Source organism: Sciurus vulgaris (genome assembly GCF_902686455.1).
Source record: "Sciurus vulgaris genome assembly, chromosome: 17".
Lineage (NCBI taxonomy): Eukaryota > Metazoa > Chordata > Mammalia > Rodentia > Sciuridae > Sciurus > Sciurus vulgaris.
In genome coordinates this window covers 49,433,342-49,461,080 of record NC_136478.1, presented here as the reverse complement: position 1 = coordinate 49,461,080, position 27,739 = coordinate 49,433,342, and the positions used below count along the sequence as shown (strand labels likewise).

The window sequence follows — 27,739 nt, the reverse complement described above, 5'->3', positions numbered from 1 at the left end:
ACCCAGGGGCACTTTACCACTGAGTTATGTCCCAGCCTTTTTTGATTTTGAGACAAGGTCTGGCTAAGGTGCTGAGGCTGGCTTCAAACTGCAAGTTTTCTGCCTCAGCCTCCCAAGATGCTGGGATTAGAGTTATGGGCCACCACGCCCAGCAGAACCTCACTCTTAAACTTTAGGACACTTTATATTCGGAGGTTGGATTCTGTCTCTTGGCTTCTAAGTGGAGGGGCTGATGCTGACCAGGCAGCTGGCCAGCTAGTAAACACAGAAGCCATTTCTATGAAACATTTATTTCCTTTGAAACCTCCAGAAACATGCCAGAAAATCTCAAGACAGGGATGGGGGGGACAATGAAGAATAACTAACCAAATAAACAAATCAACATGAAAAAAGCCTGCTATCTCAGCCATCAGATAGAACACCAACCTCAAATTAAATAGATTTGTTTTGCAGAAAGTCTTAGAAAATAAAACCAAAAATTATAATTTACACTTGTCAATGTACATGATTAGGTCCCCAAAATGATTTGAATGATCTGAAGATAGGAGGGGAAAAAAATTTAAAAAGCCTCCAGGTTAGGTCTGAGGAAAGGGGTGGGGTGGGGACCTGGAGAACCCCCAGAAAAGGGGACCAGGGAAGGAGACATCACAGTAGTTGGCCAGGGCTGGGGAGGGCTGCTGGGCAGGCCTGGCCTTGGCAGGCTGGCCTCTCACCACCGCTGTGGGGAAGGAGGTGGCAGGGCTGAGGTTTTACTCTGAAGACTTAGGGCTGCTGGGGGCCAGAGGCAGATCATGGGGAGACGCAATGAATACCCTTTTCTCTGGCCCCTACCCCTCCAGCCTGGCAACCTCCCTGAGTGCCTCATCTTTGTGGTCCCCAAAGCGTGCCCCTACCCCCAGGTTCCTGGCTCTGAAGAGAACAGAGCAGGGTCTCTGGACCAGTGCCGGGCTGCCTGGCATGGGCTCTAAGCCCAGCCCGTGCTGCCAACTCCTTCCTGCCTGATGCTTCCCAGAAAGGGGAACTGCCTTCCCGCCTACCCTGACTGTCCCTCTGGGTCCTCCTGCTGACCCCCCACCCATGGGGGACATGCCTCGATCCTCAGCTTGAGGCTGGGGTAATCCATAGACTGTGGCCATCCAGACTTGTTCTGGCGCAACTCTACATGAAAAAATAAATATATATATATATATTTTTTTTGTTTGTTTGTTTGTTTGTTTTGTTTTTAAAGGAAAAAAAAAAAAGGAACTCGTGTGTCCTGGGTGAACAGCATAGTACCACACTGGCCTGGCTGCCCGGCGAGCCGCCCCTTATTGCCTTTAGAACAGCGTTTCTGGGGTTCGCACTGCGAGTGCTCCCCGGGGAGCACAGTGAGCGAGTCTGGGTGGCCGTCACTGGGGCCTCGAGATGGGCTTGCAAGGAAAGGGAACCAGACAGGAGACGAAGGCTATTCTCTAGCCCTGTCCCAGGGCTCCATCAGCGCCTTCTGGAGCCCAGAGGTGGCCACAGCTGCTGGTCAGGGCTTGGTCGTGCTGGGAGGAGAGAGAGCCGGACAGTCTGGTCCGGCCAGGTCAGTAGCTCAAAGGTGGAGGGGCCTGGGGGACCCAAGCCCAGGCATGGTGGCCTCTGGTGGGAGAGGAACTGATAGAAAAAGATCATATAAACTGTCCTGTTTGTACAAATAGAGTTTTTCTCTCAAAGAAGTGGCCTCTGGATGCTGGGGTTTTCCGCTCTCCATCCTAGGGCCGCCGAGAAAATAATTCAAACTCTATGAAAGTGCTCCTGGCTGCTTTGTGGGAGGAGTGGGCTGGGAAGGGATGACATCCATGCTTTTTGGAGCGAGTACACTGGGGACCAGAGGGCCCTAGTCTGCTGCCCTGAGGGCGCTCGCGTCTTTGGGGTGTGGGGGTAGAAGACTCATTTCACGCCATATTTTTTCATGCAGGGGCTCCGCCCATGAGCCAAGCCTGTTGCACGTGGTGAAGAAACCTGGCTGTGAGCTCTGGGAGCAGTGGGGGCTGGACACTGACTGTGCCCCCTCTCATTTTCCCACAGCTAGGTCCTAGGCAGAGGCTAGGTGACCCCCAGGGACACAGGGGGGCAGCACAGAGTCCCGAAACCACTAGTGGACCTGGCTCACAGCCTGGGGAGGCTCCCACAGGCCCTACTGCTAGCTGGGGTTTCCGAGTCCACGTGGAGAGCTGCGGGCCCAGTAGGTACCAGGCCCTAGCTAGGTGACCTGTCATGCCGGCAACCAGGGGCCTACAGAGAGAGAGGAGGACAGGAGCCCACGGCCTGCCTGCAGGCAAGGCGCCAGGGGTCTGGTGGCCTCTCAGCCTCAAAGCTCCTTCTTCTCCCTGCAGAAAAGCTCGGCGAACTTGCGCAGCTGCTCGCTGGCGGCCTGCGACTCCTCCTGCAGCCGCTGGTTGTTCTGCCGCAGGCTGGCCACCTCCGACTGCAGCACCACCTTGTCCTGCTTCTCCTGCGAGGGTGGGAGGGCTGGGCATCAGGCCGGTGGCCTTGGTAGCACCCAGAACAGCCAGTGGCACTGGGGATCTGTGAACCCTGGCCAGAACCAATTGCAGGGTTCAAATCCCCACTCTGCTCCCACACTTGGGTAACCCTGGTATGTCACATCCTGTCTCTGGGTCCTGTTCCCTCCACTCTGATGGGGTGGTTCTGAGGGGTCCCTGAGGTATGCGAAGGTCTAGAAAATAGCCTGACTGGGAGTAATCCTTTGAGGAACATCGCAATATCATCATCACCTCGTCCCACCCCCGTCCCACCCAAGGACTTGGTCCTCAGCCTCACTTTCCTGGAATATGGACCAAACCTCACAGCGAGGCAGCCTGAGCAGGCCCTACCACCCATTCTAAGAGGTTCCTGACATAACATGCTAAGCCAGTGACACAGTACTAAGGGTGGTGGGGGTCTGAACCTGGGCCGCTGTGATTCCTGTGCTGGAGGAGTACCTTATTCTGTCTTTTGATTTTGACCCCAAAGTATACAAACGACAGGTAAAAGTCTCTGCTCTGTCTCTCCTCGTTCTTGTACACCCTAGAGATGATCTATTTGGAATGTCATCACCTGCATGACCTTTTTTTTTTTTTTTTTTTTTTTGGTGTGGTGCTGGGGATGGAAGCCAGGGTCTCTTGCATGCCAGGCAGACACACTACCGCAGAACCATATCCCAAGCCCTACATGTCCCTCTTAATCCATAGTTGTTAATACTTAAAACAGAAAAATACCGGGCTGGGACATAGCTCCACAGTAAAGCACTTGCTCTGCATGTGTGAAGCCCTGGGTTCCATCCCCAGCATGGAAAAAGACCAGAAAAAAAAAAAAAAAAAAAAAAACAGTATGATAATATTCTAGGAATCAGCTCTGCAGCTTGCTTTGTTTTGTATTTCAGTTATTGGCCTTCTCTCACATGTCAGTCAATAGATAGATTTGTTATTTTAATTGGCTGCAGACTATTCTGCTGCATGGGTGTCCTGTAATTTACATTACCCTTCTCCTGTTGATGGACAGCCATCTGGCTCCCATTTTTATTGCCAACAGTGAAGCAATGAACATCTTTGCTCATGGATCTCTTTGTACCCAAGCTGGAAATGCTCACAAATTCCCACAGGTGGAATTTCCAGGTCAACTAGATCTACAATTAAACTTCTTTTTCTTTTTTTGTGGTACTGGGGCTTGAACCTGCAGCCCTGGGCACACTAGGCAAACACTCTATCCCTGAGCTGTAAAATAATCCCAGACCTATAATCCCCCAGTGGGGGATTGAATCTGGGGGTGTCCTAACACTGAGCTACATCTTCAGCCCTTTTGAGTTTTTGTTTTTGAGACTAAGTTGCTGAGGCTGACCTAGAACTTGCGATCCTCCTGCCTCAGCTTCTTGAGTTGCCAGAAGTACCACCCCAATTGCTGTCCAAAAAAGGTTGGACCAATTTGTTCTCTGAGACCGTCTAAGAGTGTCTCCTGAGCTTACTAGCCTTCAGAATCATCGCTTTCTTGTTTTACTCATGACTATATTTAAGAATAGCAGAACAAGGGTGGGATGGGGGCCATGTGGCTGTGGCAGGTGCCTTGGTGGGGCCAGGAAGCGGGCAGCAGGTGTGCACCTTGAGGCCTCACCTTCTGGAGGTCTGTGTGCAGCTGCTTCAGCATCACTTCCAGCTGGTACACCTTGCCTGTAAGATCCAGGGGTGGCTCTTCACTGGAAAGACAGGGGACAGGGTCAGCCCTGTGGCACCTAAAGGGTGCACCTGCCCCAGGGACAGGCCATGTTCATGACTTCTGGGAGAGTCTCCTCTCTCTATCCATGGGATACAAAGAATCCACTCTACAGCATCTCCTGAGCATCTGCAGGTCAGGCACCGCTCCAGGCACAGGAAGCAGGAGGGTGGACAAACGGACAAAGGGCCTGCAGTGGTTGGACTGGCAATAGTTTGGAAATAACGATGAGCCCACTGCCCCCACCACTGTGTGCCACCTGGCAACTTGTAGGGTCAATCTAAGAGTCTCAGCCAGTGTATCCTTTGGGGGTACCACACATAGGACAGGGAGGATGCCCACCCACTGGTCCTCCCTTGTGCTGGTGCTGGAGTTGAACCCCACTGCCTGGGGCTCCTCCTCTGTGCAGATTTGTCTAGCCCTGAGCTCGCCTGGCAGGGCAGGGGAGAAACAGGCATCACCTCCCTGCCCAGAGCAAGGTCTGAAGGTGCTGCCACAGGGCAGACGCCGGGCCCACACACCTGGAGGATGGGCTGCGGGGCTGGGGTCGGGCGAGCTGCCCAGGGGAGAAGGAGGTGAGGCGCCAGGGCTCCCTGCCTCTCCCTCCCCTTTTTCCCTTCTCCAGGGTTCTTAATCTTAGGGACCTGCAGTGGGAGGTGGGAGACAAAGGGGAGGTCAACATCCGGGGCTAAGGCCAACTGAGCAGTGAGCCCAGGGGCTGCAGGTCTGCCGTTTGCCATGCCCATGGCTCCTGCAGCAGCAGCGGTATGTGCCCCTCTCTCATCTTTACAGTGGGTCTCAATCTCTATGGAGGCTGGGCTGAGGCCAGTGTGTGGAGCAGAAAACAGCGAGAATCAAAATCACCTTCAATAAAAGCTCCCGTCGCCCACAGAACACACAGGCTGTGTGGTGTCTGGGACCCTATGCTGTGAGGCCAGCAGACGCACGTGAATGCATCACGCAGGTAGAGTGGCCGTTACATTCTCTGCTTCCTTGGTTTCACTTTCTGCTGATCTAGCAGAACCAAATAGCTGCACTGGCTGTGAGAAGCCATGTGCAACGGCACAGCATGACATCCATCTCTGTCCTCTCTCCCCATGAAGATTCGTGAGGGCAGGGCTTGGCCTCAATCACCGCAGGGTCCCTGGACGGCCTGGCATAGGCCTCATCAGGGCAGACCTGAAAGGTGTCGCGTACCAGTCTGTCACCTGGGCATCCTCAGAGGACACCGAGGAGTAGACAGATGAGCCAGGAGGCTGTGGGACACTGCTTAACTAAAAGTTGGAAGTGACACAATTGTATAAGGTCTATGCAAAGTGTCATTGCCAGTGGACTGAGATTCATGAGGGCAGGGGAGGAGTCCATCTTGGCCACAGCTGGTCCCCAGTGCAAGACTGGCACAGTATAATGGTGCCGATCTGTTAGATGAGGGGACCTCCTGCCCGAGAGTGGTGGGGGTGACCCACAGCAGCTACCGCTTCCCTGTGTCCCTCTTCCACTGCACAGAATCCTGCCTGTAGGGACCTGGGTTGCCGGCCACTGGATGTTTCCGAGGGAACCTCACCTCATGGTAGGGGTGGTCCTGGGGGTCGGGGGCCCCCGCTCCAGGCTCAGGTGGCTGTGGACAGGACTGTGTGCAGGTGGGATGTCTGGGCTCAGGGCTGGGTCGTTTAGAGAGAAGAGCGAGACGGCTCTTTGCACTGCCAGGGAGAGGGAGAGAGAGGAGAGGGGCTGAGTTCTTGTGGGTGGGCAGGCGGGGCTCCCCATTTCTCCCCCAAATGACTGACCGTGCCTCCCCTATAAGCCTCCTGCCCAAACCTCCATGACACTTTCTTTTTCCTTTCTTTCTTTCTGCGGTGGTGAGAACGGCACCAGAGCCTCGTGCTTGCTCTGCCTCTGGCTCCATCCCGGGGCCTGTCTGAATTTTCTATTTCATTCTGATACATCACAAAGGCCTTTAGGGTGGATTTTTGCCAAAAAACCCCAACCAAACAGAATGAGAACACACGCACTAAGACCTGGTCCTGATGGGGACCAAGCTCCAGGCACACTCCACACTGCAGGCACAGGCAAGGAGCTCAGGGACACCGCACGGCGTGCCAGACTGGGAACCTGGCCGGCTCCCAGGACAAACGCCCTGGTTTTGTTAGGAAGTAAAGGAGGCAAGGGTGCACGGGGCCGCTGCACCACTCGAGCGCCTTCCACGAGGGTTTCCAGGGCCCCAGCAGCAGACAGTCTGCGCCGTGGAGAGAGGAAGGAGTGACACGGCTGCAGGTGGGACGCAGTTTCTTGGGCCTCCCTAGCGTCAGGCAGGCCTGAGGTGTGCCATCCTCAAACACGACCACTGGGTCGTCTCTTGGTAACAGCAAGAACTGGTGACAGCCCAATGTCCTTAAATAGTGGACACGAGTCACAGACGGCCATGCAAGGGAACATTCAGGGGCATCAGAAACAAGGTTACTTTGTGCCAGCTCTAAAGAGGGTAGGAGCTGCCATTTGGGCTGGAGGGCAAGCCCAGGAGGCAAAGGGCTTTACCCGTTTAGCCTCTCCATCTATTTAAAGGACAGCACGGTGAAAACTGGACTGGCTTTTCCTCAGAGCCACTCACTGTCCCCACTTTGGCCTTTTCTCTTTACATCTCAGTTTATCACTGTGGGGTGGAGCTCATGGCAGAGCGCTCGCCGAGCTCTGGTGCACCCTGGGTTCATCCCCAGCACCACTGAGCAAAACCAAAATAAGAGAAATGAGCTGGAAGCACCCGCTGCAGGCCTGGGATTCCCCTGCTTCCAGGAGCTGGAAGTTTCCCTCCTTCCCTGTCTCTCTCTCCTTTTCTGAGGTGCTGGGGTTGAACCCAGGGGTGCCCTACTACTGGGTCACACCTCCAGCCCTTTTTCTTTTTGAGTCAGGGCCTAACTAAGTTTCCAGGCTGTGCTGGGATTTGAGATTCTCCTGCCTTAGCCTCCCAAGTTGCTGGGGGCTGTGCTGCCATGCCTGGCTCCTTCCAGGCCCTTTGGCTATACATCATCCCTCTTCCCTAACCTTTTGTGGGTCACTTCGTCATTTTTTTTTTTTTTTTTTTTTTTTTGGTCTTAGGGATTGAACCCAGCGGCACATCCCCAGCCCTTTTTTATACTTTATTTAGAGACGGGGTCTTGCTGAGTTGCTCAGCGCCTCACTGTTGCTGAGGTTGACTTTGAATTTGTGATCCTTCTGCCTCAGTCTGAGCCACTGGGATTACAGGAGTGCCCCACTGTGCCCAGCCTATGCCTATTTTTTTGGGAGGCTGTTCAGACCTGGGTTCAAATCCTGACCCCATGTGTCAGGCGACAAAACACAGTCAACTTTGTGGCAGCCCGGCCTCAGTTTCCTCCTCTGCACATGGAGTCCTAGTATATTCCTCGGATGGAACTTTGCAAACTCACATTGAGTGCTGGACGAAGTGCAGCCTCCCTGGGAGGCACGCCCTGTTTGCTACACCAGGCAGCTGGAGATCAGAGACACAACACTACACACTGAACGAGTGACACGGCTCCCTGATTTTGGGACCTGGGTGCAATCCCCTGCAAAGCCACAGGCCCTGCACTGATCCTTCCAGCACAAAGGACAGGAGGCTCTGAATGGGCTGGGTGGAAGGCACCTACCTTCGTAAGCCTTGGCTGCGTTCACCAGGCTGGACCATTCGAGACCAGCAGCTGTGTCAGGCAGTGGCATCATCCCAGGGTCCAGGCGCCGCAGGGGCCGGTCCCGTCCCTCAGCCAGTGACAGTTCTGAGGCGGAGATGGCAGCTAGTGGGGAGATGGTTGAGCGCAATGTGAGCGGTGAACGAATACTTTCCCTGCTTATCAGAGGTTCTGGCGGGGGAAGGCTCCGGCGGCGAGGGAACGGAATGCTATATGCTTGTGTGGTGCAACTTTCAACAGGGGCTGGGGAGGCCTTGCTCAGAAGGTGACCTTTGAGCAGATCTAGGGAACAGCATTTAGGGCAGATGGAATGGCAGTCCAAAACTCTCAAGGCAGGAACATGCTGTAAGTTTAAGGAACACTGAGGAGGTCCAGCTGGGACAGAGAGAGCAGTGGCAGGTTAAATCAGAGGACAGGGCTGGATCCTGTGGGCCACACTGAAGACTTTATCCTTTTACCCAGAGTGCCATGATGTCACTGGAAGGCTCCTGCCTCAGGCATTCAGGCGCCCTCTGGCTGGAGGGAGGGAGGAGGCGGGTGCAGGGAGACAGCGAGGAGGCTGCTGTGGGATTCAGGAGGTGGGGTGGGACAGGGCAGGCCATGCAGTACGGGGGCATGAGTGAAGAGGTTCTGGGTCTATCTGCAGGTGGAGCCACCAATGTCTGAAGAGTGGATGTGGGTGTGAGACAAAGAGAAGGGTCTAGGATGCCATCAGGTGCTGCTGGGTCTGGGTACAGCCAACGGATTGGTTTCAAATGGGGAAGGCTGGAGTGGAGGGAGCAGCTCGTTTCTGGAGGTGTTAGGCAGAGAAGCCAATGAGACACCCACAAGGTAGCCGGGCACCACGCCTGTAATCGCAGAGGCTCGGGAGGCTGAGGCAGGAGGACAGTGAGTTTAAAGCCAGGTTCCTTAAAAGCAAGGCACTAAGCAACTCAGTGAGACCCTGTCTCTAAATAAAATACGAAATAGGGCTGGGGGTGTGCCTCAGTGGTCGAGTGCTCCTGGGTTCAATCCCTGGTACCTTAACTACAACACAACAAAACAAACAAACAAAACCCTCTAAACACCTATCAACAAAAATAAGCAGTCAGTAGATTTTCAGTATTACACATTTAGATGTTATGCTGTGTTTGATGTATGTTCACTAACATAATTTTTTTTTCCCAGTGGTGGGGATCAAACTTAGGGCTTCACACATACTAGGCAAACTCTACCACTAAGCTTCATTCTAGTGCTTTATATTTTGAGACAGTCTCGCTAAGTTGCCCAGGCTGGCCTCCTGCCTCAGCCTCCGGAGTTGCTGGGATTATAGGCTAGGCAAGCGCTTCCACCACTGACTCTACCCCCAGTCTCTGGGATTGAAGAGCCCAGGGGCGCTTAACTACTGAGCCACATCCCCAGCCCTTCTGACTTTTTGAGACAGGGTCTTGCTATGTTGCTTAGGGCCTCACGAAATTCCCTGGCTCCTCCTACACCTGGCTTCTCTGGTGACATTTTACAGTTGAAGAAACTGAGAAACAGAAAAGTCTCATCTGTGGTAAAAACCTGGGACACAAGCTCATGTCTCATTTTGTGGCTTGAGGGGGGTAGTGTGCACAGTGTCTTGCTAGATGAATAAAGGTGTGGAGAAATCACACCCCTGCACTCTCCCTACCACAGCAAATTTGGGGAGTCAGGTCAGTAAGAAAATGTTCACCAAGTAAACTGCATGGCACAGGAACTGGGAGGCTGCGGGAAGGCGCTGGGGCAGCTAATCCAGTCCCTGCCCTCAGGCCTGCACCCAGAGGGGCTGAATTCCCGTCTGGTCTCCGGTAACCCCAGGAAACTCCCTGATGCTTGGCTAGCAATCCCCTGCATCCCCTGCTTTTGGGGTGACATTCAGTGCCCAACCCGTAGGCACTCTGGAGCTCAGGGGCAACCCAGTTCCCTCCCTCATATGAGCCGACCCAGACGGCCTCTGGACGGTCCCACAAGGTGCGCAGGCTTACACTTCTTCTCCGGGAATCCGTTGCCGGTGGCAGGGATGGCGCTGGGGCCGCCGCCGGGCGGGAGGGGATGCTGGTGCTGGCGGCGGGCTGGCAGCGTGCTGGAGGGGAAGGCGCAGGTGCTGGTGAAGAGCACATCACTGGGCAGGCCCGGCTCCAGGCTGGCCGGGGTGGCAAAGCTGGGCTCCCGGCGCCCGCTGCACAGGCTCTCGTCCGACAGTGTCCGCTGCAGGCTCTTCTGGGGGGACTGCTGCCGAGACAGGGTGGGGTGCGGGGGCAGCGTCACAGCGGGGCCCCTGGTTGGTCCTCAAGGGCTTCTTGCTCCCCAGCCTCCGTTTGTGATCACAGCACCCAGCTTCCCCCGGGGCTCCCCTTCCCTGACTTGCAGCCCGGCTTCTGGTGGGTAAAGGTCCGAGGCTAAGGCCAAGCAGGTTAGGGAAGGCAGTGAGCCACATGGGCCCACGAGAGCCAGGCTGGGCGCGACTCCAGTGGGCACTAATGACACCAAAGTGCCCTTCTTCCCCGTGCCCTGGGCTGTGGGACTCACCTGGGGAGCCTGGGGGCCACCCTCAGACCCCGCAGAATGCGCCTGCCTGACAGTGAGGCTATCTAGGGCAGGCAAGGACGAGAGGTGAAGGAAGTGGGGACAGTGGAGGCACCACGTGCCTGCAGTTCTGGCCTTGCCCTATCTATGGGGAATGAGAGGCAGTCTCCCCTGGGACCCCTGCTCCACTCTTGGCCCCCAAGCCCTGGGCTCTGGAGGAGGGTGTGCGCCAGGCCTTCTGGTGCTTGCCGAAGGCCTAAATTCTGATTCTGTTACTAATGAAAGTAGGGTCCTCACTCACACACCCACACAGGGCTGCCAGATGCCAAAGGTTGTAGCTCAGGCAGAAAGAGGTTGGGGTGACCATGGGGGGATACTCCCTCCTCCCACCCCAGGCCATCTGGCCACACACCCCTGTGTCCCTCTCCTGCTCTGGCCCCAGGTTGTCCATGATGATGAGTTTCTTCAGGTCGTCCTCAATGGTGGACTTGTAGTTCTTCCGAGGGGACCGGAGGTCTCGCAGGGATGCCCTTAGCCGCGGCTGCCCGAAGACGTTCTTCGTGTTGGTGTCCACCTGCCTGGAACGAGAGTGCCAGGGTTGGGGGCCTCCAGCTACTTCGCAAAGCTGTGGGGACCCACAGCCAGCTGCCTCGGTGAGCGACCACACCTGCTGCCCCTACCAAAGTGCCAGAGACGAGCACTTGGCCACCATGTACACTTACTCCTCCACAAACACGTCCTGGGAACATACTCTGGCTGAGCCTGTTCCAGGGACTGGGGAACAGCAGGGACATGGAGCCCATGTCTAGGGACCAACACTGAACAAATGAACAGAGGACCCTGTGGGTGAGCTGGAGAGAATTTTTTTTTTTTGCACTTCCAGGGATATTGAACCCAGGGGCGCTCCACCACTGAGCTACATCAGTCCTTTCCATGCTAAGTTGCTGAGGCTTAGTCTTGAACTTGGGATCCTCCTGCCCCAGCCTCCTGAGGCATGCACCACCACACCTTGGCTGAGGGAAATGTTTTGAAGAAAAACGAAGCCAGGCAAAGGATGGGAGCTGGGGAGGGTATTTCTGAAGGGGTGATACCTGGGGGTCGGGGCGGGGGGGACTGGAAGGAAGGAATTCCATGGAAGAGCTTCCAGGTGGAAGAAAGGGCAAGAGTTGAGGCCATGAGAGGCAACGAGCCTGGTGAGCTAGAGGAATGGGGGGGAGAGTGTAAGAGGGGGGAGGTGAGATCTCGGGGAACAGGGGCAGATAGTGTGGGACTTGTGGGTCACATGGGGACTTGGGATTACATCTGGGGAGCCTTGCAGTTCTGAACTAAGGAGTGCTAGGTCCCAATTTGCAAGTGCTAGGGATATGAGGCTGCCCTTGTGACAGTTGACCTCAGCCCAATAGGCCCCCGAACCTCTTAGATGCTTAGACCTCATGTCCCTGCCGTGTGGGGCTCCACCACTGTCCCCTGTGGCTCCAGGCTGGCAAGGCTGCCCCTGGCTCCCTGTCATCCACTCAGTGGCCCCCAGGGCCAGGCCTATTCTTGTATTTAGACTGTGGGCTCAAGTATAAGGTTCCTGGTAAAAATATTTAAGCTTTCTGGTGAAATGGGGACCTGACCTGAGGCACTGCCGCCCCCTCAGAGAAATAATGACACCACCCTCACCAGACCCACTTCATTCCAGGGCTCTGCGTGTGCTACTTATTCAAGCCACACAGGAGCCACTCTCGGTATCATCTCCATTTCACAGATGGGCAACTGAGGCAGGGAGGTGAATGCAGTCGACCCGGCCCTGCCTTTCACCAAGCTCCCTCTTCACTTTTCCCTAGGGCAGGTCTTGTGACCTGTAGTCGTCCTTGTCCCTGGTCTGTCAGCCCAGCAGAAAGAGCAGCACCATAGCAAGGCCCGGGCTCCCTGGGCACAGATATGAAGTCCCGTGAGCCTCACCACAGTCACATGAGCAAGCATGACTCATATCCCATTTCACAGATGAAGAGATTGAGGCGCAGAGGAGTTCAGCCACTTGTCCAAAGTCCCAATTTGTGGAGGAAGGAGTCAGGATTCAAATTAAGCCAGCGGGCTGCAGCATCTATAGCTGCCACCACTGAGCTTGACTGCCACTTTTTTTTTTTTTTTTTTGCCTAACAAGTTTTATTCCTTCAAGAGATAAGAAAAAAATGCAGCAATCTTTGAAAACGTTTCTAACCAGATCACTGTAACTACAGAAATTCTAGAAACATTTAGAGAGATAATATCAACTTAGAATCTGTATGGCCAAGAAAGGGCATACTGAACCACGTGAAGGACTATCCTAAACAAGGCAGCCCTGTGAGCTGTCCTAACATGATCCAGACCACAGAACCCCGAGACTTGCACGGCAGACCCCTGCGTCTTCTTAGAGTTTCCCGCCCTCTCGTGCTCCCCTCCTTCTTCTGGGGCGCTGGATATCTCCGAGTCTTCAGAGCCCATCATCACGATGCTGCTGACACTGAACTAGCAGCACGTCCCCCGGGGTGGGAAGACAGTAGGTGCCGCACGTCACCGTAGTACAGAGGAAGAGATGACGGAACACTGCAGAATGTGCTCGCTGCTTCTCTTCCAGGTGAAAACAACCTTCTCCCCTGGTGACTTCTAATTGCAGGGACAGAAAACAAAAGCGCTGGTGATCACCACAGAGGCTACACCGGTTTGCTCCAACAGGAGACCCCACCTGGAACAGCACTGTCTGGTAAAGCTTAAAAACGAGAATCTAAGGGCACCGAGGACTGGTTATTTTTCCAAGATCCAGCCACCTTGACTGCCACGTTACTATCACACATGGAATGAAAACTGGACGGCGCATGTAACAGGATCACATTTGATTCACTATGCTGCTGGGGTTGGGGCTGGGGCTCAGCGGCAGAGTGCTGGCCTAGCATGTGCGAGGCACTGGCTTTGATCCTCTGCACCACATACAAATAAATAAGGTATTGTGTCCATCTATGACTAAAGATGTTTTTTTAAAAATATGCTTCTGTATGCAGAAAAAAATTTCTGGAAGAAATGAATAATGATTACTTGGGGGAACAGGAGGTAGAAAAGTGGGACTTTTACTTTTCATCTGACGCCTTTCTGAACTGAGAATTTCTTTTACCATAATAATATTAATGATGATAACAAAACACTAACAACTAGTTTAAAAAGGCCGATTCCTAGCCTTCATCATTTTGGTACAAGAACAAGAGCCAGTCTTTAAGCCTAGAAAAGAAAGGAGATGCCTTGGGCTTCCGAGGGTTTTCAAGTCTGCATTTCCTTTCTTTTCCTCAGTCACCAGCCTTGGGATTTTAACCAAGGGAAGAGGAAAGGGTACCAGGCGTGTTCTTGTAGGTCATACTCCTCCCCAGTGAGAGCTCCAGGCCAGGGGCAGTGTGGCTCCACCCATGTCAGGCAGGTGTATTCTCTGGGCACAGGAGAAGCTTTAGATCCAGAGGACAAAGTAGAAAAGAGACACAGAGACAGGAAAAGAGAGAGATGCACACACCCCTTCACCACAGAAGATGGAAGGCCCCCCTTCCTCCCCCACCTTTGATTTTGGCATTTTCCAGAATCTTCCTTCAGCACTGGCCCACTGCCCTGGTGAGGCAGTAGGTGTGGCGTGTGGCCTCAGTAGTAGAGCTGTGGTAGGCCCTGGGTTCCATCCTCAGCACCAAAACAAAAGAAACCACACACACACACACACACTCCTTCCCTGTTCTATTTCACTAAATATGTGTTCATTTCCTTAAATCACCTTCCCAGACTCCGGGACCTCTAGTACTCTTAACAACACATTCCTAATTCTTAAGTGAAAGGCTGGCTCACTGGAGGAAATCATGCTAGAACCTTCTCCTCTGACCCTCTGTCTGCACCCTCAGTATTCTGATGCTCCATAGGCTGCCAAACACGTCCACAGGGGAAAAGTATGGCAAAATCCTGTTCAGTGGATTTTTTTTTTTTTTTTTTTTTCCAGTGCTAGTGGCTGAACCCAAGGCCTTAGGCATGCTTGCAATCTAGGTAAGTACTCTACCAAGTGAGCTATATTCCTAACCCTTAGTTGATCATTTTAGTTTTCCTTAGTCTCTTTTGATATTTTTAAAAAAATTTATACTGGGGATTGAATCCAGGGACACTTAACCACTGAGTCACATTCCCAGTGCCCTCCCCTCTCCGCCTTTTTTTGGAAACAGTTTCGATAAGTTATTGAGGCCAACCTCAAACTTGCAATCCTCCTGCCTCGGCCTCCTAAGTTGCTGAGATTAGGTATGCACCACTGTGCCTGGCTCTTTTCATTATTTTGGTGCTGGGTATCCAACTCAGGAACTCCTGCATGCTAAACATGTGTGAGCCCCTGGGTTCCATCTCTAGCATGAAAAAAGCCAAACCCAACCCAACCAAGCCAAACTAGGCCTATATGTGTCTAACCTTGATTTTTTTCTAGATCTCTGGTCTCCATAACTGTCAAAACCTAATGCCCTCTAGGGATGAAATGGACTGCTCTCTGACTGCTCATAGGAACAAGGCTACCTTGTATGCCCTAATTCAGACCCAGTGCCAAGAGATGTTTAGAGAAAAGAGCAAGGGAAGAAGGCAGAAGCACACACGGACAGGTGGCCACGCTGATATGTAGAGGGGAGGAAGGGAAGAGCACATGTCACCTGTTCCTGCTGTGTCAGGCACCTGTCCTTCCAGAGGCACAAGAAATGAAACAGCGCTGCTTCTGGGAGGGAGCTGTGGGACTGGGGGCTGGGGAGAGGCTTCTCTCTCACTGCAGATCCTTTTGTACTACTTCAGTTTTCACCACTCTACCTTTCAAAGCGTAAATGAGGAAGCGGCGTCAAGGTGCTGTCTGATGGGACTGGGCAGAATGCCTCTGGCCTACCATGTGACTGTGTGGACCCTGCCACGGGCAGAGCACTTCCGGCTGGCTTCCACGAGAGGAGCGACGGCGAAGGCGCCCCTGCAGTCGGGACCAGGCAGCACCAACTCCTCCCCGACTGATGGAACAGGAGGCGAAAGTGACCCACGGGTCAGACGTGGCTGGTCCAGTCCCAGAGGACTCAGAGTTCTGGCCTCCAACTGGGGTGGCTCCCTCGGGCCCTGGTTAATTAAGCTAATTAGCACTGCTGTCAGCCTGGCTGAGCTGGGGGTTCTGCCAATGCAGCTGGCAAGGATCCCTGTGAGGGCGGCACCCGGGCAGCAGGCCGATGGTCCTGGAAGGACGGCCGGGAGAGGCCAGGGAGAAGAGGCGGGGGACAGCTCTGCTGTGTTGGAGGGACTGAGTTTGTGGAACCAGGCCTTCCCTGGGTCCCTCCTGAGCTGGATGCGGGGCTCTGAACCTGAGGAAGGAAGAGGCCGAATGCCCGGAGACCACAAGTGCCACCACCCTCCAGCCAGGGCTGCCCCACACCCCCTGGAATGTGGGCACACCTTGCTTCCTGCTTTTGGCCAGGGAAACCAAGGCACAGGAAGTCAAGGACACTCAGAACCCATGTCCACCCGCTGCCCTGAGTCACCCCGAGCAGTGCTTATGAAGGAAGCAGCACGTGACCCACAGCTCCTGGTGCTCTGGGCCCTCAGCTATGGGTGGCCAGGTGTTTCATGGGGACTGCAGGACAGGATCTAGGACCACCTATGTGCTCCAGGTGAGCGATTGACCCCCTAGGAGCTTCCACCACGGTGACACAGAGCCAAGACCCCAGTCCTCTGACCCGTGGGGCTGTGCTTCAGGTGTGGGTGCAGCAATGGTGGCAGCAACAAACTCGCCCACCTCCAGAGCGCCCATCCCTCCCAGGCCCTCGCTTTTCCTCCTCATGCCCTAACAGCCCTACCTGGGGGCGTCCCTCTTTATAGATGAGGCTGCTTGGGCCCTGGGTCCTCCGCTGTGACGGGGGGTGGGGGAGGCTTCCTCCTAGCCACTACTCTGCCCTGAGGTGATGCAGAAGCTGTCTCAAGGGCCTGTTTCCTCCTCAGTTTCTGGAGATGACCCCCTGCCATGCTGCCACTCATTTGCTCAGCAATGAGATGAGGGCTGTGGGTGTGGCCGTGCTCTGCAGAGGCCCATGGTGGCTGTGCTGGCCTTGTGAGGCTCTGGTGCCAGAGTCACTTGCCCGCAGGGGCAGCTCCAGCCCTTCGGTCCTCCAGAGTGGCCCACTGAGGTGAGGTGAGGGCGGCCAGGGGTGGACTGAGGGCTACAGGTCCTGCCCCTGCTTTCTGGCCACCTCTGAAGTCAGCCTGGAGGTCAGGTTGTGTGTCACAAGCTCACCTGCGTGGCCCAGACTTGAGTTAACTCAGGAGTCCTCTCAGCCACCCTGCAGGGGGGACCACCACTATCTCTGTTAAAAGTCATGGACTCTGAGGGGTCAAGGGGCTGACAAGGGACCCCCAGCTCTTCTGCCCCTCGAGTAGCTGGGTGGAGGCAGCCACAGAATTGGGAGGGCCGCCTGGCCATCCCGCAGCACGGCCTTTGGCCAGCCTTAAGGAAAAGGGCTGGGGGCAAGGATCCTTCTGTGGCAGATGTGCTCAGTCTCCACAGCAGATTCTGTCCATCTTTCATTCAGCAAAATGTAGCGGGAGCAAGAGAAGTGTAAGTCTGAGGCCAGCCTCGGTGACGGTGACTGAGGGAGACTGTTTCAAAATAAGTGAAAAGGGCTGGGCTCAGTGGTAGAGCACCCCAGGGTTCAGTCCCCAGGGCTGCAAACAAAACAACCCCAAACAAAAAGTGCCCCAGAAAGGGTGAGACTGCTCCACTTGCGTTTTCGTTAGTGCCCCACATCTGGGATGAAGGGACAGAGCGCTCACTGCACGGCTCTCTCACTCAGAACAAAACGCCTCAGCGGAGCTGCTCATGGTGCTGCATTCTGCCCTTTTGTTCCCTTCTCTCTGGAAGGCTTGAGTGACCTCCACAGGCTCAATCCTGGGCTCAGTTCTCGGGCTCACTGGACCCGACTGCTCCATGGTCAGTGCCCCAGGCTCCCAGGACCCCACCCTCGCTGGCCTCCCTTGTGGCTCCTCACGGACACTGAGGGTTTGTGGAGCAGCCCTCACCTCCTGCCTCTCTGTGCACAGTCCCTATGGTGCCCCGTGGCTTGGACATTGTGCGGACCTTTCCACAGGCTGGCCCTCACCCTTGCCCTTGACCCACGCCTGCCCCTGTTCCAGGTTTCAAGATGAGGTGTTACCTTTTCTCTCACACCACTTCCACTTGCTGGCAGGCCTGTCTGCTCCAGTTTCAGATCACCTATGCCGAGCCTGAGCCTGCCCTCTCCTCTCCGTGGCTTGGCCCTGCTCCAGCCCCCACGCCCCACCTGGACCCTAACAGCAGCTCCTCCGGAATGTCCCCTACAGCAGCCACAGGGACCCTGTTAAAGCCAACTCAGATCAGTTCCTTCCTCTGGTCCACACCCTCCAGAGCCCCGCGTCAGTCAGAGCAGATGCCAAGTACCTCACATGAGGCCCACGGGCCCCACCACCATCTGTCCCTATCGTCACTGACCTCGCATCCCACTACCCTCCCCCTTGCTCACTCCATTCCTCCCGAAGACACACCCCAGGGCTTTGCAGGTGCTGCTTTCTGCCTACAAAGCTCTTCACCCAGCCGCATGCACTTCTTATTTATTCTGCTTACTGCCCATCATCCCAGTGTGAGCGTCAGTTCCCTGACAGTGGGGACCTCTGTCCGGTTCACAGCCATATCCCCGGTGTGTAGAGGCACCCTTTCAGTGAGCAAGGGAGGTGTCACTCTCTTCCTGGCCCAGAGCCACCCACCTTGGCCTCACTGTGCATCCAGGCACTTACTTCTTGGGGTCGGTGAAGGTGAGCGGCCGTGGTGGGGGCTCATCTGTTCTCTTCCACCCCGTTGGGTGCTTATTGCGCACAGGCTGCTTGGAGAAGAAGGACTTGGGGACGGAGGTGGAGAGCTGGAAGGGGCTGGACTGGGCCAGCTGGGAGGGCCGAGGAGTCTCTGCACTGGCAGTTTTGTAAACCTGAGCAGGGTAGCCAGCCCTTGAGCCCATGTCACTGCAAAGAAAATGTGAAAGAAATAAAGTTCATGACACAAGACACAAATATAGGATGGCTTGCACCATGATCAAGTGGGGTTCAACCCGGGAATGCAAGGTTGGTTCAACATCCGTAAATCAATAAATGTAATCCATCATGTCAGTAGACTTAAGGATAAGAATCATAGGGTTATTCCAATTGATGCAGAAAAAGCGTTCAATGAAATACAACACCCCTTCATGCTCAAAACACTAGAAAAAATAGGGATAGTAGGAACATACCCGAACATTGTAAAGGCTATTAGTGCTAACCAACATCATTCTTAATGGAGAAAAACTGAAAGCATTCCCTTTAAAAATGGGAACAAGACAGGGATGCCCTCTTTCACCACTTCTATTCAACATCATACTTGAAGTACTAGCCAGAGCAATTAAACAGACTAAAGAAAATAAAGGGATACAAATAGGAATAAGGAACTCAAGCTGTCATTATTTGCTAATGGCATGATTCTCTATTTAGAGGATCCAAAAAACTCCTCTAGAAAACATCTAGACCTCATAAATGAATTCAGCAAAATAGCAGGTTATAAAATCAACACACATAAATCTAAAGCATTTTTATACATAAGTGATGAAACATCTGAAAGGGAAATGAGGAAAACAACTCCATTCACAATAGCCTCAAAAAGAAAAAACAAAATACTTGGGAATCAATCTAACCAAAGAGGTGAAAGATTTTTACAATTTTTACAATGAAAACTACAAAACACTGAAGAAAGAAATTGAGGAAGACCTTAGAAGATGGAAAGATCTTCCATGTTCTTGGATAGGCAGAATTAATATTATCAAAATGGTCATACTTCCAAAGGCGCTACACAGATTTAACGCAATTCCAATTAAAATCCCTATGACATTTCTCATAGAAACAGAAAAAGCAATCATGAAATTCATCTGGAAGAACAAAAGACCCAGAATAGCCAAAGCAATCCTGGGCAGGAAGAGTGATGCAGGAGGTATCACAATACCAGACCTTAAACTCTACTATAGAGCAATAGTAACAAAAACGGCATGGGACTGGCACCAAAATAGACAGGTAGACCAATGGTACAGGATAGGAGACACGGAGACATACCCACATAAGTACAGTAACCTCATTCTAGACCAAGATGCCAAAAACTTACAATGGAGAAAAGATAGCCTCTTCAACAAGTGGTGCTGGGAAAACTGGAAATCCATATGCAGTAAAATGAAACTAAACCCATCTCTCTCACCCTGTACAAAACTCAACTCAATATGGATCAAGGATCTAGGAATTAGACCTGAGACCCTTCACCAAATAGAAGAAAAAGTAGGCCCGAATCTCCATCACGTTGGCTTAGAACCAGACTTCCTTAACAAGACCCCCATAGTGCAAGAAATAAAAGCAAAAATCAATAAATGGGAGAGATTCAAACTAAAAAGTTTTTTTCCTCAGCACAGGAAACAATGTGAAAAGAGAGCCTACAGAGTGGGAGAAAATCTTTTCCACATACACTTCAGACAGAGCACTCATCTCCAAAGTTTACAAAGAACTTAAAAAACTTTACACCCAAAATACAAAGAACCCAATCAATAAATGGGCTAAGGAAATGGGCAGATACTTCACAGAAGAAGATATACAGGTGATCAGCAAATATATGAAAAAGTGTTCATCATCCCTAGTAATTAGAGAAATGCAAACTAAAACCACCCTAAGATTTCATCTAACTCCAATCAGAATGGCTGTTATCAAGAACACAAGCAATAATAGGTATTGGCGAGGATGTGGGGAAAAAGGCACACTCATACATAGCTGGTAGAGTTGCAAATTGGTGCACCCACTTTGGAAAGCAGTATGGAGATTCCTCAGAAAGCTTGGAATGGACCCACCATTTGACCCAGCTATCCCACTCCTCGGTTTATACCCAAAGGACTTAAAATCAGCATACTATAGTGATGCAGCCACATTAATGTTCACAGCAGCTCAATTCACAATAGCTAGATTGTGGAACCAACCTAGATGCCCTTCAGTTGACAAAGGAATAAAGAGACTATGGTATATATACCAATGGAATATTACTCAGCCATAAAGAATAAAGTTATGGCATTTGTAGGTAAATGAATGGAGTTGGAGAATATCATGCTAAGTGAGATAAGCCAATCCCAAAAAACCAAAGGCTGAATGATCTCTCTGATAAGTGCATGGCAATATATAATGAGGTGGGGTGATGGGGGGGAGAAGAATGAAGGAACTTTGAATGGTGTAGAGGAAAAAGGGGTGGGAGGGTGGGGATGGAAAAACAGTAGAATGAAACAGACAGTATTACCATATATATATATATATATGTATGTATGATTGCACAGGCACACTGATAAAATTAACTGCTGATTTTTCATTTGAAATGATGGAATAAAATGTCACTTTTAATGGACTAAAAGAAAAAAAAAGAATTATATATCCAGCAAAACTATCATTGGAAAAAATGAAGGCAATCTAAAAATGTTCTCATATAAACAGGAGAGAGACAGAGACAGAGAGACAGGCACAATATGTGTTGCTAGCACATCTGCCTAATAAGAAATAATTAAAGAAGCCCCCATACTAAATTAAATTTAATACAGAATAAGGCAATAAAGGAAAAACAGAAGCAAGAAAGATAGTAAACATAAAGAAAACAAGTAGAAAAGTGTCAAACATAAATCAAACTATTATCAACGGTTACATTAAATCTGGTGCAGTGGCGCACACCTGTAATCCCAGTGACTCAGGAGGCTGAGGCAGGAGGACTGCAAGTTCAAAGCCAGCCTCAGCAACTTGGCGAGGACCTAAATAACTTAGTAAGACCCTATCTCAGAATAAAAAATCTATATTTTAAGTATTTTACATATATATAAAACATATGTATACACATACACTTTGTATATGTATGTGTGTGTGTGTGTGTGTGTGTATAAAACTTTGGTGATGATTTTTTTCCTTTTACAGGAAGGAAATGAACACTGTTTCTCCAACTGTGTGAAATAGACTTAGTGGGTCTTAATTCGTTTTTTTGGTGGTACTGGGGGGTTTGAACTCAGGAGATTTTTACTGCTCAATCACATCTCCAGTTCTTTTTATTTTATCTTGAGACAGGGTCTTGCTAAGTTGCCCAGGCTGGCCTCAAACTTGGAATCCTCCTGCCTCAGCCTCCTGAGGTTGGGATTACAGGTGTGTGACATTGTACCTGGTAGGTCTTAACAGTTCTTTTTTTTTTTTTTTTTTTTTTGCTATTGGCAAAGCCTGAGCCTTGTACACGCTACACAAGCGCTCTACCACCGAGCCACATACACTCCAGCCCAGTCTTAGGGATCCTTAGGGAGGAACAAAAAAGAAACAGACTAAAAAAATGCCAGTGTGATCACTTAAGTATTTCATGAAAATTCCAGATGTCTGTGTTGGATTCTAATGTAAAGTGCTTTTCTACTTTGGGGAATGGGTTGATTCGGGTTTGGAGAAGACTCTCTGGAGTAGTACACACCATCTGTTACGACTGAAGGGACTGATAATGGGGACTGTGTGCAGGACAGAAGCCAGGCTAAACCACATAACTAGGCACAGGGAACACAGTTAGTGGTCATATAATACCTCCATCTCCCTCTCTCGGCAACCAAGGCCCACCCTTCCTTCTTCAGCAGAGCACTGATGCAGATAAAAGCACCCTCTTGTGTGAGGAAATTGTCTTCCCTTTCGTTCTTAATTTTGAGTATTTCTCTGTGTGTGTGTGTGTGTGTTACTAGACATTGAAACCAGGGGCATCCAACCACTGAGTTACACTTCCCCCACAGGCCTATTTTATTTTGAGACAGGGTCTTGCTAAATTGCTGAGGCTGGCCTCAAACTTGCAATCCTCCCGCCTCAGCCTCCCGAGTAGCTGAGATTATAGTGTATGCCTTGGGCCTGGCAACACCCTCTCCCCAGTACTGGGACTGAATTCAGCGCCTTGCACTCCACCACTGAGTTAGATCCTCAGCCTCTAACTCTTCCTTCTTAAAATGTATGGTAGCATATCCTAAGCCTGTTCTGTGCTTGGTTTTCACACTGCACAGTGTGTTCTGGAGACCTCTCCACATCAGTACCTACAGGCCTTTGCAAAGCCAGCAGAGCCCTGGCTGCAGAGGGTCCACTCTGAATGCACCACTGATCTTAACGTGAGCTGTTACTGTCTGCAGTTCATACTCCTCTACAAGGTCAAGAGGCGAGTTCAACTTCTGTGCACTTAAAAAACATGAGATGATTTTTTTTTTTAGAAAGGGAAAAAGGGTGGCTCGGGATGCAGCTCAGTTGGTAGAGTGCTTGCCTCACAAGCACGAAGCCCTGGGTTCAATCCCCAGTACCCCCCCCCCCCCCCCCACAAAATTCTCTAAAAAGGGGAAAAGGTAAACACCCCTCTGTCTTTGCTTTTGCCAGCCAGCTCTGCCCACTGCCCTCTGGAGACAGGTTTTGGCTCTCTCTTCAGCTCCTGTGCAGACATTGCTGTGTCTCATCTGAATCCCCAGCTCAGGGGGCAAATCCTGATTGGCTGACACCGCTTGTCTGGGGCAGGTTTGGGGTGAGCCTTAGGGGTGTGTGAGGGGACTGTGAGCCAGGTGACTTCTGGGTAAGATTATGTCACTAAAACAAGTGAAGTGTGACCCCTCCACCCTGGGACTCTGGAGGGGCCCTGATCAGCGAGAGGCACAAAGGGAAAGAGCTGGGGTCCCTGAGGAGGGAGGGCAGAGGCAGTGCAGGTGGCACTGAGCTCAGCAGCCTCACTTAGTTGCCCTGAACCCCCAGGGCAGGACGCTACTGCCGTGTTCCAGGTGGGGAAACTGAGACCCAGGAAGATGAAACACGTTGCTCCAAACGATATAGCCGCTAGGGACAGCACCAGGGTGCAAATCTGTTTCAGTGTTTTTAAGGACCATCCTGAACTCCCGCAACAATTCCAGTGATGGACACGCCGTAAGTGAAAAGGAAACAGCAGCTCAGGTCCTGTCCAGGCCCTTTATGAATTTAAAGATAGGTTCTTTAAATTCATGGTCTCACTCAGCTCATCCTTAGACCTCAGACCACCTGAGAGGTGGGCATGGGCAGTCGGGGGCGGCAGAGCCTGCACTCCACACCCACACCCAGGAAGCCTCCGTGAACGGCCAGGCCAGTCTTGCTTTCTCTCTGATGTGGCTGGAATGATTGCCCTTCAGTGTGGGAGTCATGGAGTGGCCACACCTGCCCTAGGGCCTGAGGGACAGAAGTGATAGGCCCACAAGAAGGGCAGAGAGGACGTGGGTAGACTCAAGATGAGACCACCTGTGGCGGTGCACACCTGCCATCCCTGCAATCCCGGTGTCTCTGGAAGCTGAGGCAGGAGGATTCCAAGTTCGAGGTCAGCCTCAGTAACCTAGCAAGACCCTGTCTCAAAAATAAAAAGAACCAGGATGTAGTTTATGGTAACGTGCCTGTGGGCTCAATCCTCAGTACAAAACAAAACAAAGCAAGAGAGAGAGAAAAAGAAAGAATGAGAAAAGAAAGAAAGAAAAAAGAAAGGGCTGGGGGGTAGCTCAGGGGTAAAGTGCTCCTGGGTTCAATTCCTAATACTGACAAATAAAACAAAAAACAAAACAAAACAAACAATCAACCAAACAAACAAACAAAATCCAGGAGGGCTCAAAATGGATCATAACCCATACTGTCCCCGCCTCTGCCAAGCACTTCTGGTCCACAGGACCTTCACAGTGGCCTGCTCTTTGGGTTCTCTGCTTCCTCCTGCATCCTCACCAACCTCGTCAGCATAGCACCAGTCAGATCAGGACTCTCCTCTGCTCAGGACTTAGGTTCCAGTTCACTCAGGGAGGAAGCCAGTGTCCTCGCACAAGACCCACACCATCAGTCCCATCTCCTTCTGCCCTCAGCTCCTCCACTCCCCTTGGCCTGCTCTGCTGTGACCACATGGAAGCTGTTCATCAAATGGTCCAGCAACATTTCTACCTCAGGGCCTTTGCACTGCCCCCTCTTTCCTTTGAGTTCTAGGACACAGCCTGGAACGGTTCCATTTCCCAGTTCTGCATAGGTCTGCCCTCTGTGGCCCTGGACTCCTAACACACACAGGCAGGGCAGGCCCTAGTAGATCCCAGGGCCCCCAGATTACCTTTCGAGGCTGTGCCCCCAGATGGTATCCCGGAGACTGCTGGCACAGCCTGGGGAAGCAGGCCATATGCTTCCTGCCTGCTGGGAACGCCCAGCTGCGTCAGCTCCACGTGGAGCAGAGTCTCTGATTGTCCCTCAACGGCCCTGACAAATTGCTGTGGAGCCCAGAGAGTGGTGGAGAGTGTGCTGCCTTGGGGAAGGGCGGGGGCCAGGTGGCTGCCCGCCTGGCCTCACCCGGCCTGCCATGGTGCCCACGGCAGGCACTGGCGCCTGGCAGCATGCCTGGCAGCCGGGCTCCCATGACGAATGTCTGTGGGGAGGACCTGGGGAGCCACTGAAGTCACCGATGGGCACAGGCTGCTACAGGCTGCAGCGGCTTCCATGGCAAGGGCTGGAGCTGGAGTGAAGCGAGCAAGTGGGGGGGTCCCTGCATGGGCATGGCAGGGCCCATCCCTTTCCTGGCAGCCTCTGAATTTTGCCCTCTATTTTCTTCCTCTCTCCCCCGCAACAGTCCACTTCTCCCAGACAAGCAAGTGATCATCTGAAAAACCAGTCAGATCATGGGCTCCAATGCCTCCGGGGGCTTCCACGTCCCCCAGCCTATGACCACAGTCATAGCCTGCTGGAACAGGGCTCCTGCTCCACCCCCGCTGGCCATCTGAGCACTTCTGGAGCACAGCACATGGGTCACTCCCTGGCTTCCTCAGGTACCCCCTCCCTCCAGAGGCTTTCTGGGACCCCACGCTGCTCCTTTTTTCTCCCTGGCACTTGCTGCCATCTGGCATATCACATGGTGGTTTAGTTGTCTGTCTGTCTGGCTCTCCCTGCAGAAGAACATCAGCTTCAGGAGGGAGGGGTCGCCTCTGCTCCGAGGCAGCGTCTAGAACAAGGTCCAGCTGAGTGGGTGCTGCGATGGTGGTCGATGGTCGGTGAAGGCGAGGCCTGGTCCTCCTGGGCTGTCCCCTGGCTCTACCTTCCCGCACGAATCTCAATCACTCCCCTCAGCAGCCCCAGACGCCGGGGAGTCGCCCGGACCTGTGGCTCTCCTCACACTGTGGATGTGCCTGGATCCGATCAGGCAGCTTTACTGCCCCCCCAACACATGCTGCTCTGTCCCCTGCTCCAGGCCGCGATCCTTTCCTTTAGAGCTCCTTTACCCCTCCCTGGTCTTGCCCCCACACCATCTTCCAAAAACCAAATCTGCCTGTGTCATCCTCTGATGAAACCTTGCCTGGCTGTCCTGTGCTCTTAGGATCAAATCCACACTCCATAATGGTGCCAGTAGGACCCTGAGGGCTCCAGCCTCTGATAACCTCTCTGACCCAAGAGCTCAGAGACCTGAAGGCGCCACACTACTGTCCTCCTTAGGGACTTCACCCCTGTGGTTCCCTCTCAGAAGTGAACCCTCCGGCTGGGCGATGGGGCACCTGTGATCTCAGAGCCTTGAGAGGCTGAGGCAGGAGGATCTCAGGTTTGAGGACAGCCTAAGACCTTAGTGAGACCGTCTCAAAATGAAAAATAAAACGAGCGGGGGGCTGGCACTGTGGCTCAGTGGTAGCGCGCTCGCCCAGCACAGGTAAGGCCAAGTTCGATCCTCAGCACTGCATACAAATAAAATAAAGATATTGTGTCCACCTACAACTAAAAGTATTATTAAAATATGTATATAAAAAAGGGCTGAGGATGTGGCTCAGCAGTTAAGCATCACTGGGTTCAATCATGGCATCAAAAGAGAAAAAAAAAAAAAAGAAAAGAAAAAGGGCCAGAGATGTAGCTCAGTGGTAGAGGGTCCTGAGTTTGACCCCTAGCACCAAAATAAACAAAAAAATGTTAAAGAAAAATTAAAAGTAAACACTCTACATACCCCATTTTTCTTTTTTTTTTTTTTTTTTTTTTTTTTTTTATTTCAAATAGTTGAGGGTGTAGCGCAGTGGTATAGTATCTACATGGCCTCAAATTTTATCCCTAGTACCCCCTGCAAAAAGTGTAAAATAGCCCATACACCATAAAGTGTACGAAACACATATATTCAGTTTAATGACCAGATACAACGCAAACATCTACATGACTACATCCCAGATGAGGAGACCTGACCGAGGCTGGGGTTGTGGCTCAGTGGTAGTGTGCTTGCCTCGCGTGCGTGAGGCCCTCCCTGGGTTTGATCCTAAGCACCCCGTAAAAAACAAACAAATAACTAAAGAAAAAAAAAGATACCTGACCAGCACCTCTGAAACCTCACCCTCCTTCAGAACCTGTTCCCTCCTCCCATCCCTCTCCCTGGCATAAGTGACCCCTCCTCAGGGACATTCCCTCTGCTCCCCAGGCTAGATCAGAGCCAGCTCTGACCCATACCATATCCACTCTCAGATCTACTGGGTTTCTTTGATGCTGTCCTCGAGCATAAGTTACTATTTTTTAGGGTCTCTGAGTTACCCAACTTGTGATCCTTCTGCCTTAGTCTCCCAAGTAGCTGGGATTACAGATGTGTGCCACTGTGCCCAGTATCCCACCCCCTCCCTGATTCTAATGACAGTCAGGCGTGAGGACAGTTACCAGGTATTGCTATGAGGACCCACTGAATCCTCATTCCTATAAGGGAGGTACATAATTTAATCCCGATTTCACAGATGTGGGAACAGACCCAGAGAGGTCCAGTCACTTCCCCAAGGTCACACAGCTAAAGCCCAGCAGAGGCAGGGTTTGAACCTGCCTTCTCCATCACAAATATTTCTTTAAATCAACCCACTTGATTCCCCTTGTCCAAGTCAGTATCTGTGAAATCAGGGGATGGGTCTGAAAGGCTTTTTCCTAATACTCATTAAAACAAACATACATCCATTTAGATAAAACATCTCCCTCCCAGTACCGCCCAAATCACCTCCAGTACCCCATTTTGGGAAATGCAGTTCCACACTAAAGCCTGGTTGCCTAGGAGAAAACTTCAGGAAGCAGCTTTAATGAGTAGATAAGAATGATTTGCAATTAGCATCAATTGTCTATATGCAAATTACAGCTCCCCGACCGCAGGGCCCTCTTTTGTAGCAGGCTCCCCTCCACTTCTGGGCTCAGCAAACCCTCAGACACAGGGTGACTTTGTACCC

The 27,739-nt window shown here is 52.1% G+C and overlaps 1 protein-coding gene across 2 annotated transcripts in view; it reads right to left on the bottom strand.

The window, feature by feature from the left end:
* Positions 1 to 533: 533 nt before the first annotated feature.
* Positions 534 to 27,739, bottom strand: part of SIPA1L3 (signal induced proliferation associated 1 like 3) — a 127,419-nt gene continuing 100,213 nt past the window's right edge. For both annotated transcript variants that reach the window (XM_079119922.1, XM_079119923.1), the window contains exons 15-21: positions 18,255 to 18,476; positions 10,855 to 11,020; positions 9,902 to 10,148; positions 7,875 to 8,018; positions 5,798 to 5,933; positions 4,135 to 4,216; positions 534 to 2,479 (exon numbers count right to left, since the gene is read on the bottom strand). In XM_079119922.1, the coding sequence (XP_078976048.1) occupies positions 2,336 to 2,479; positions 4,135 to 4,216; positions 5,798 to 5,933; positions 7,875 to 8,018; positions 9,902 to 10,148; positions 10,855 to 11,020; positions 18,255 to 18,476 (1,141 nt within the window). In that variant the 3' untranslated portion in view covers positions 534 to 2,335. The remainder of the gene's footprint in view (positions 2,480 to 4,134; positions 4,217 to 5,797; positions 5,934 to 7,874; positions 8,019 to 9,901; positions 10,149 to 10,854; positions 11,021 to 18,254; positions 18,477 to 27,739) is intronic.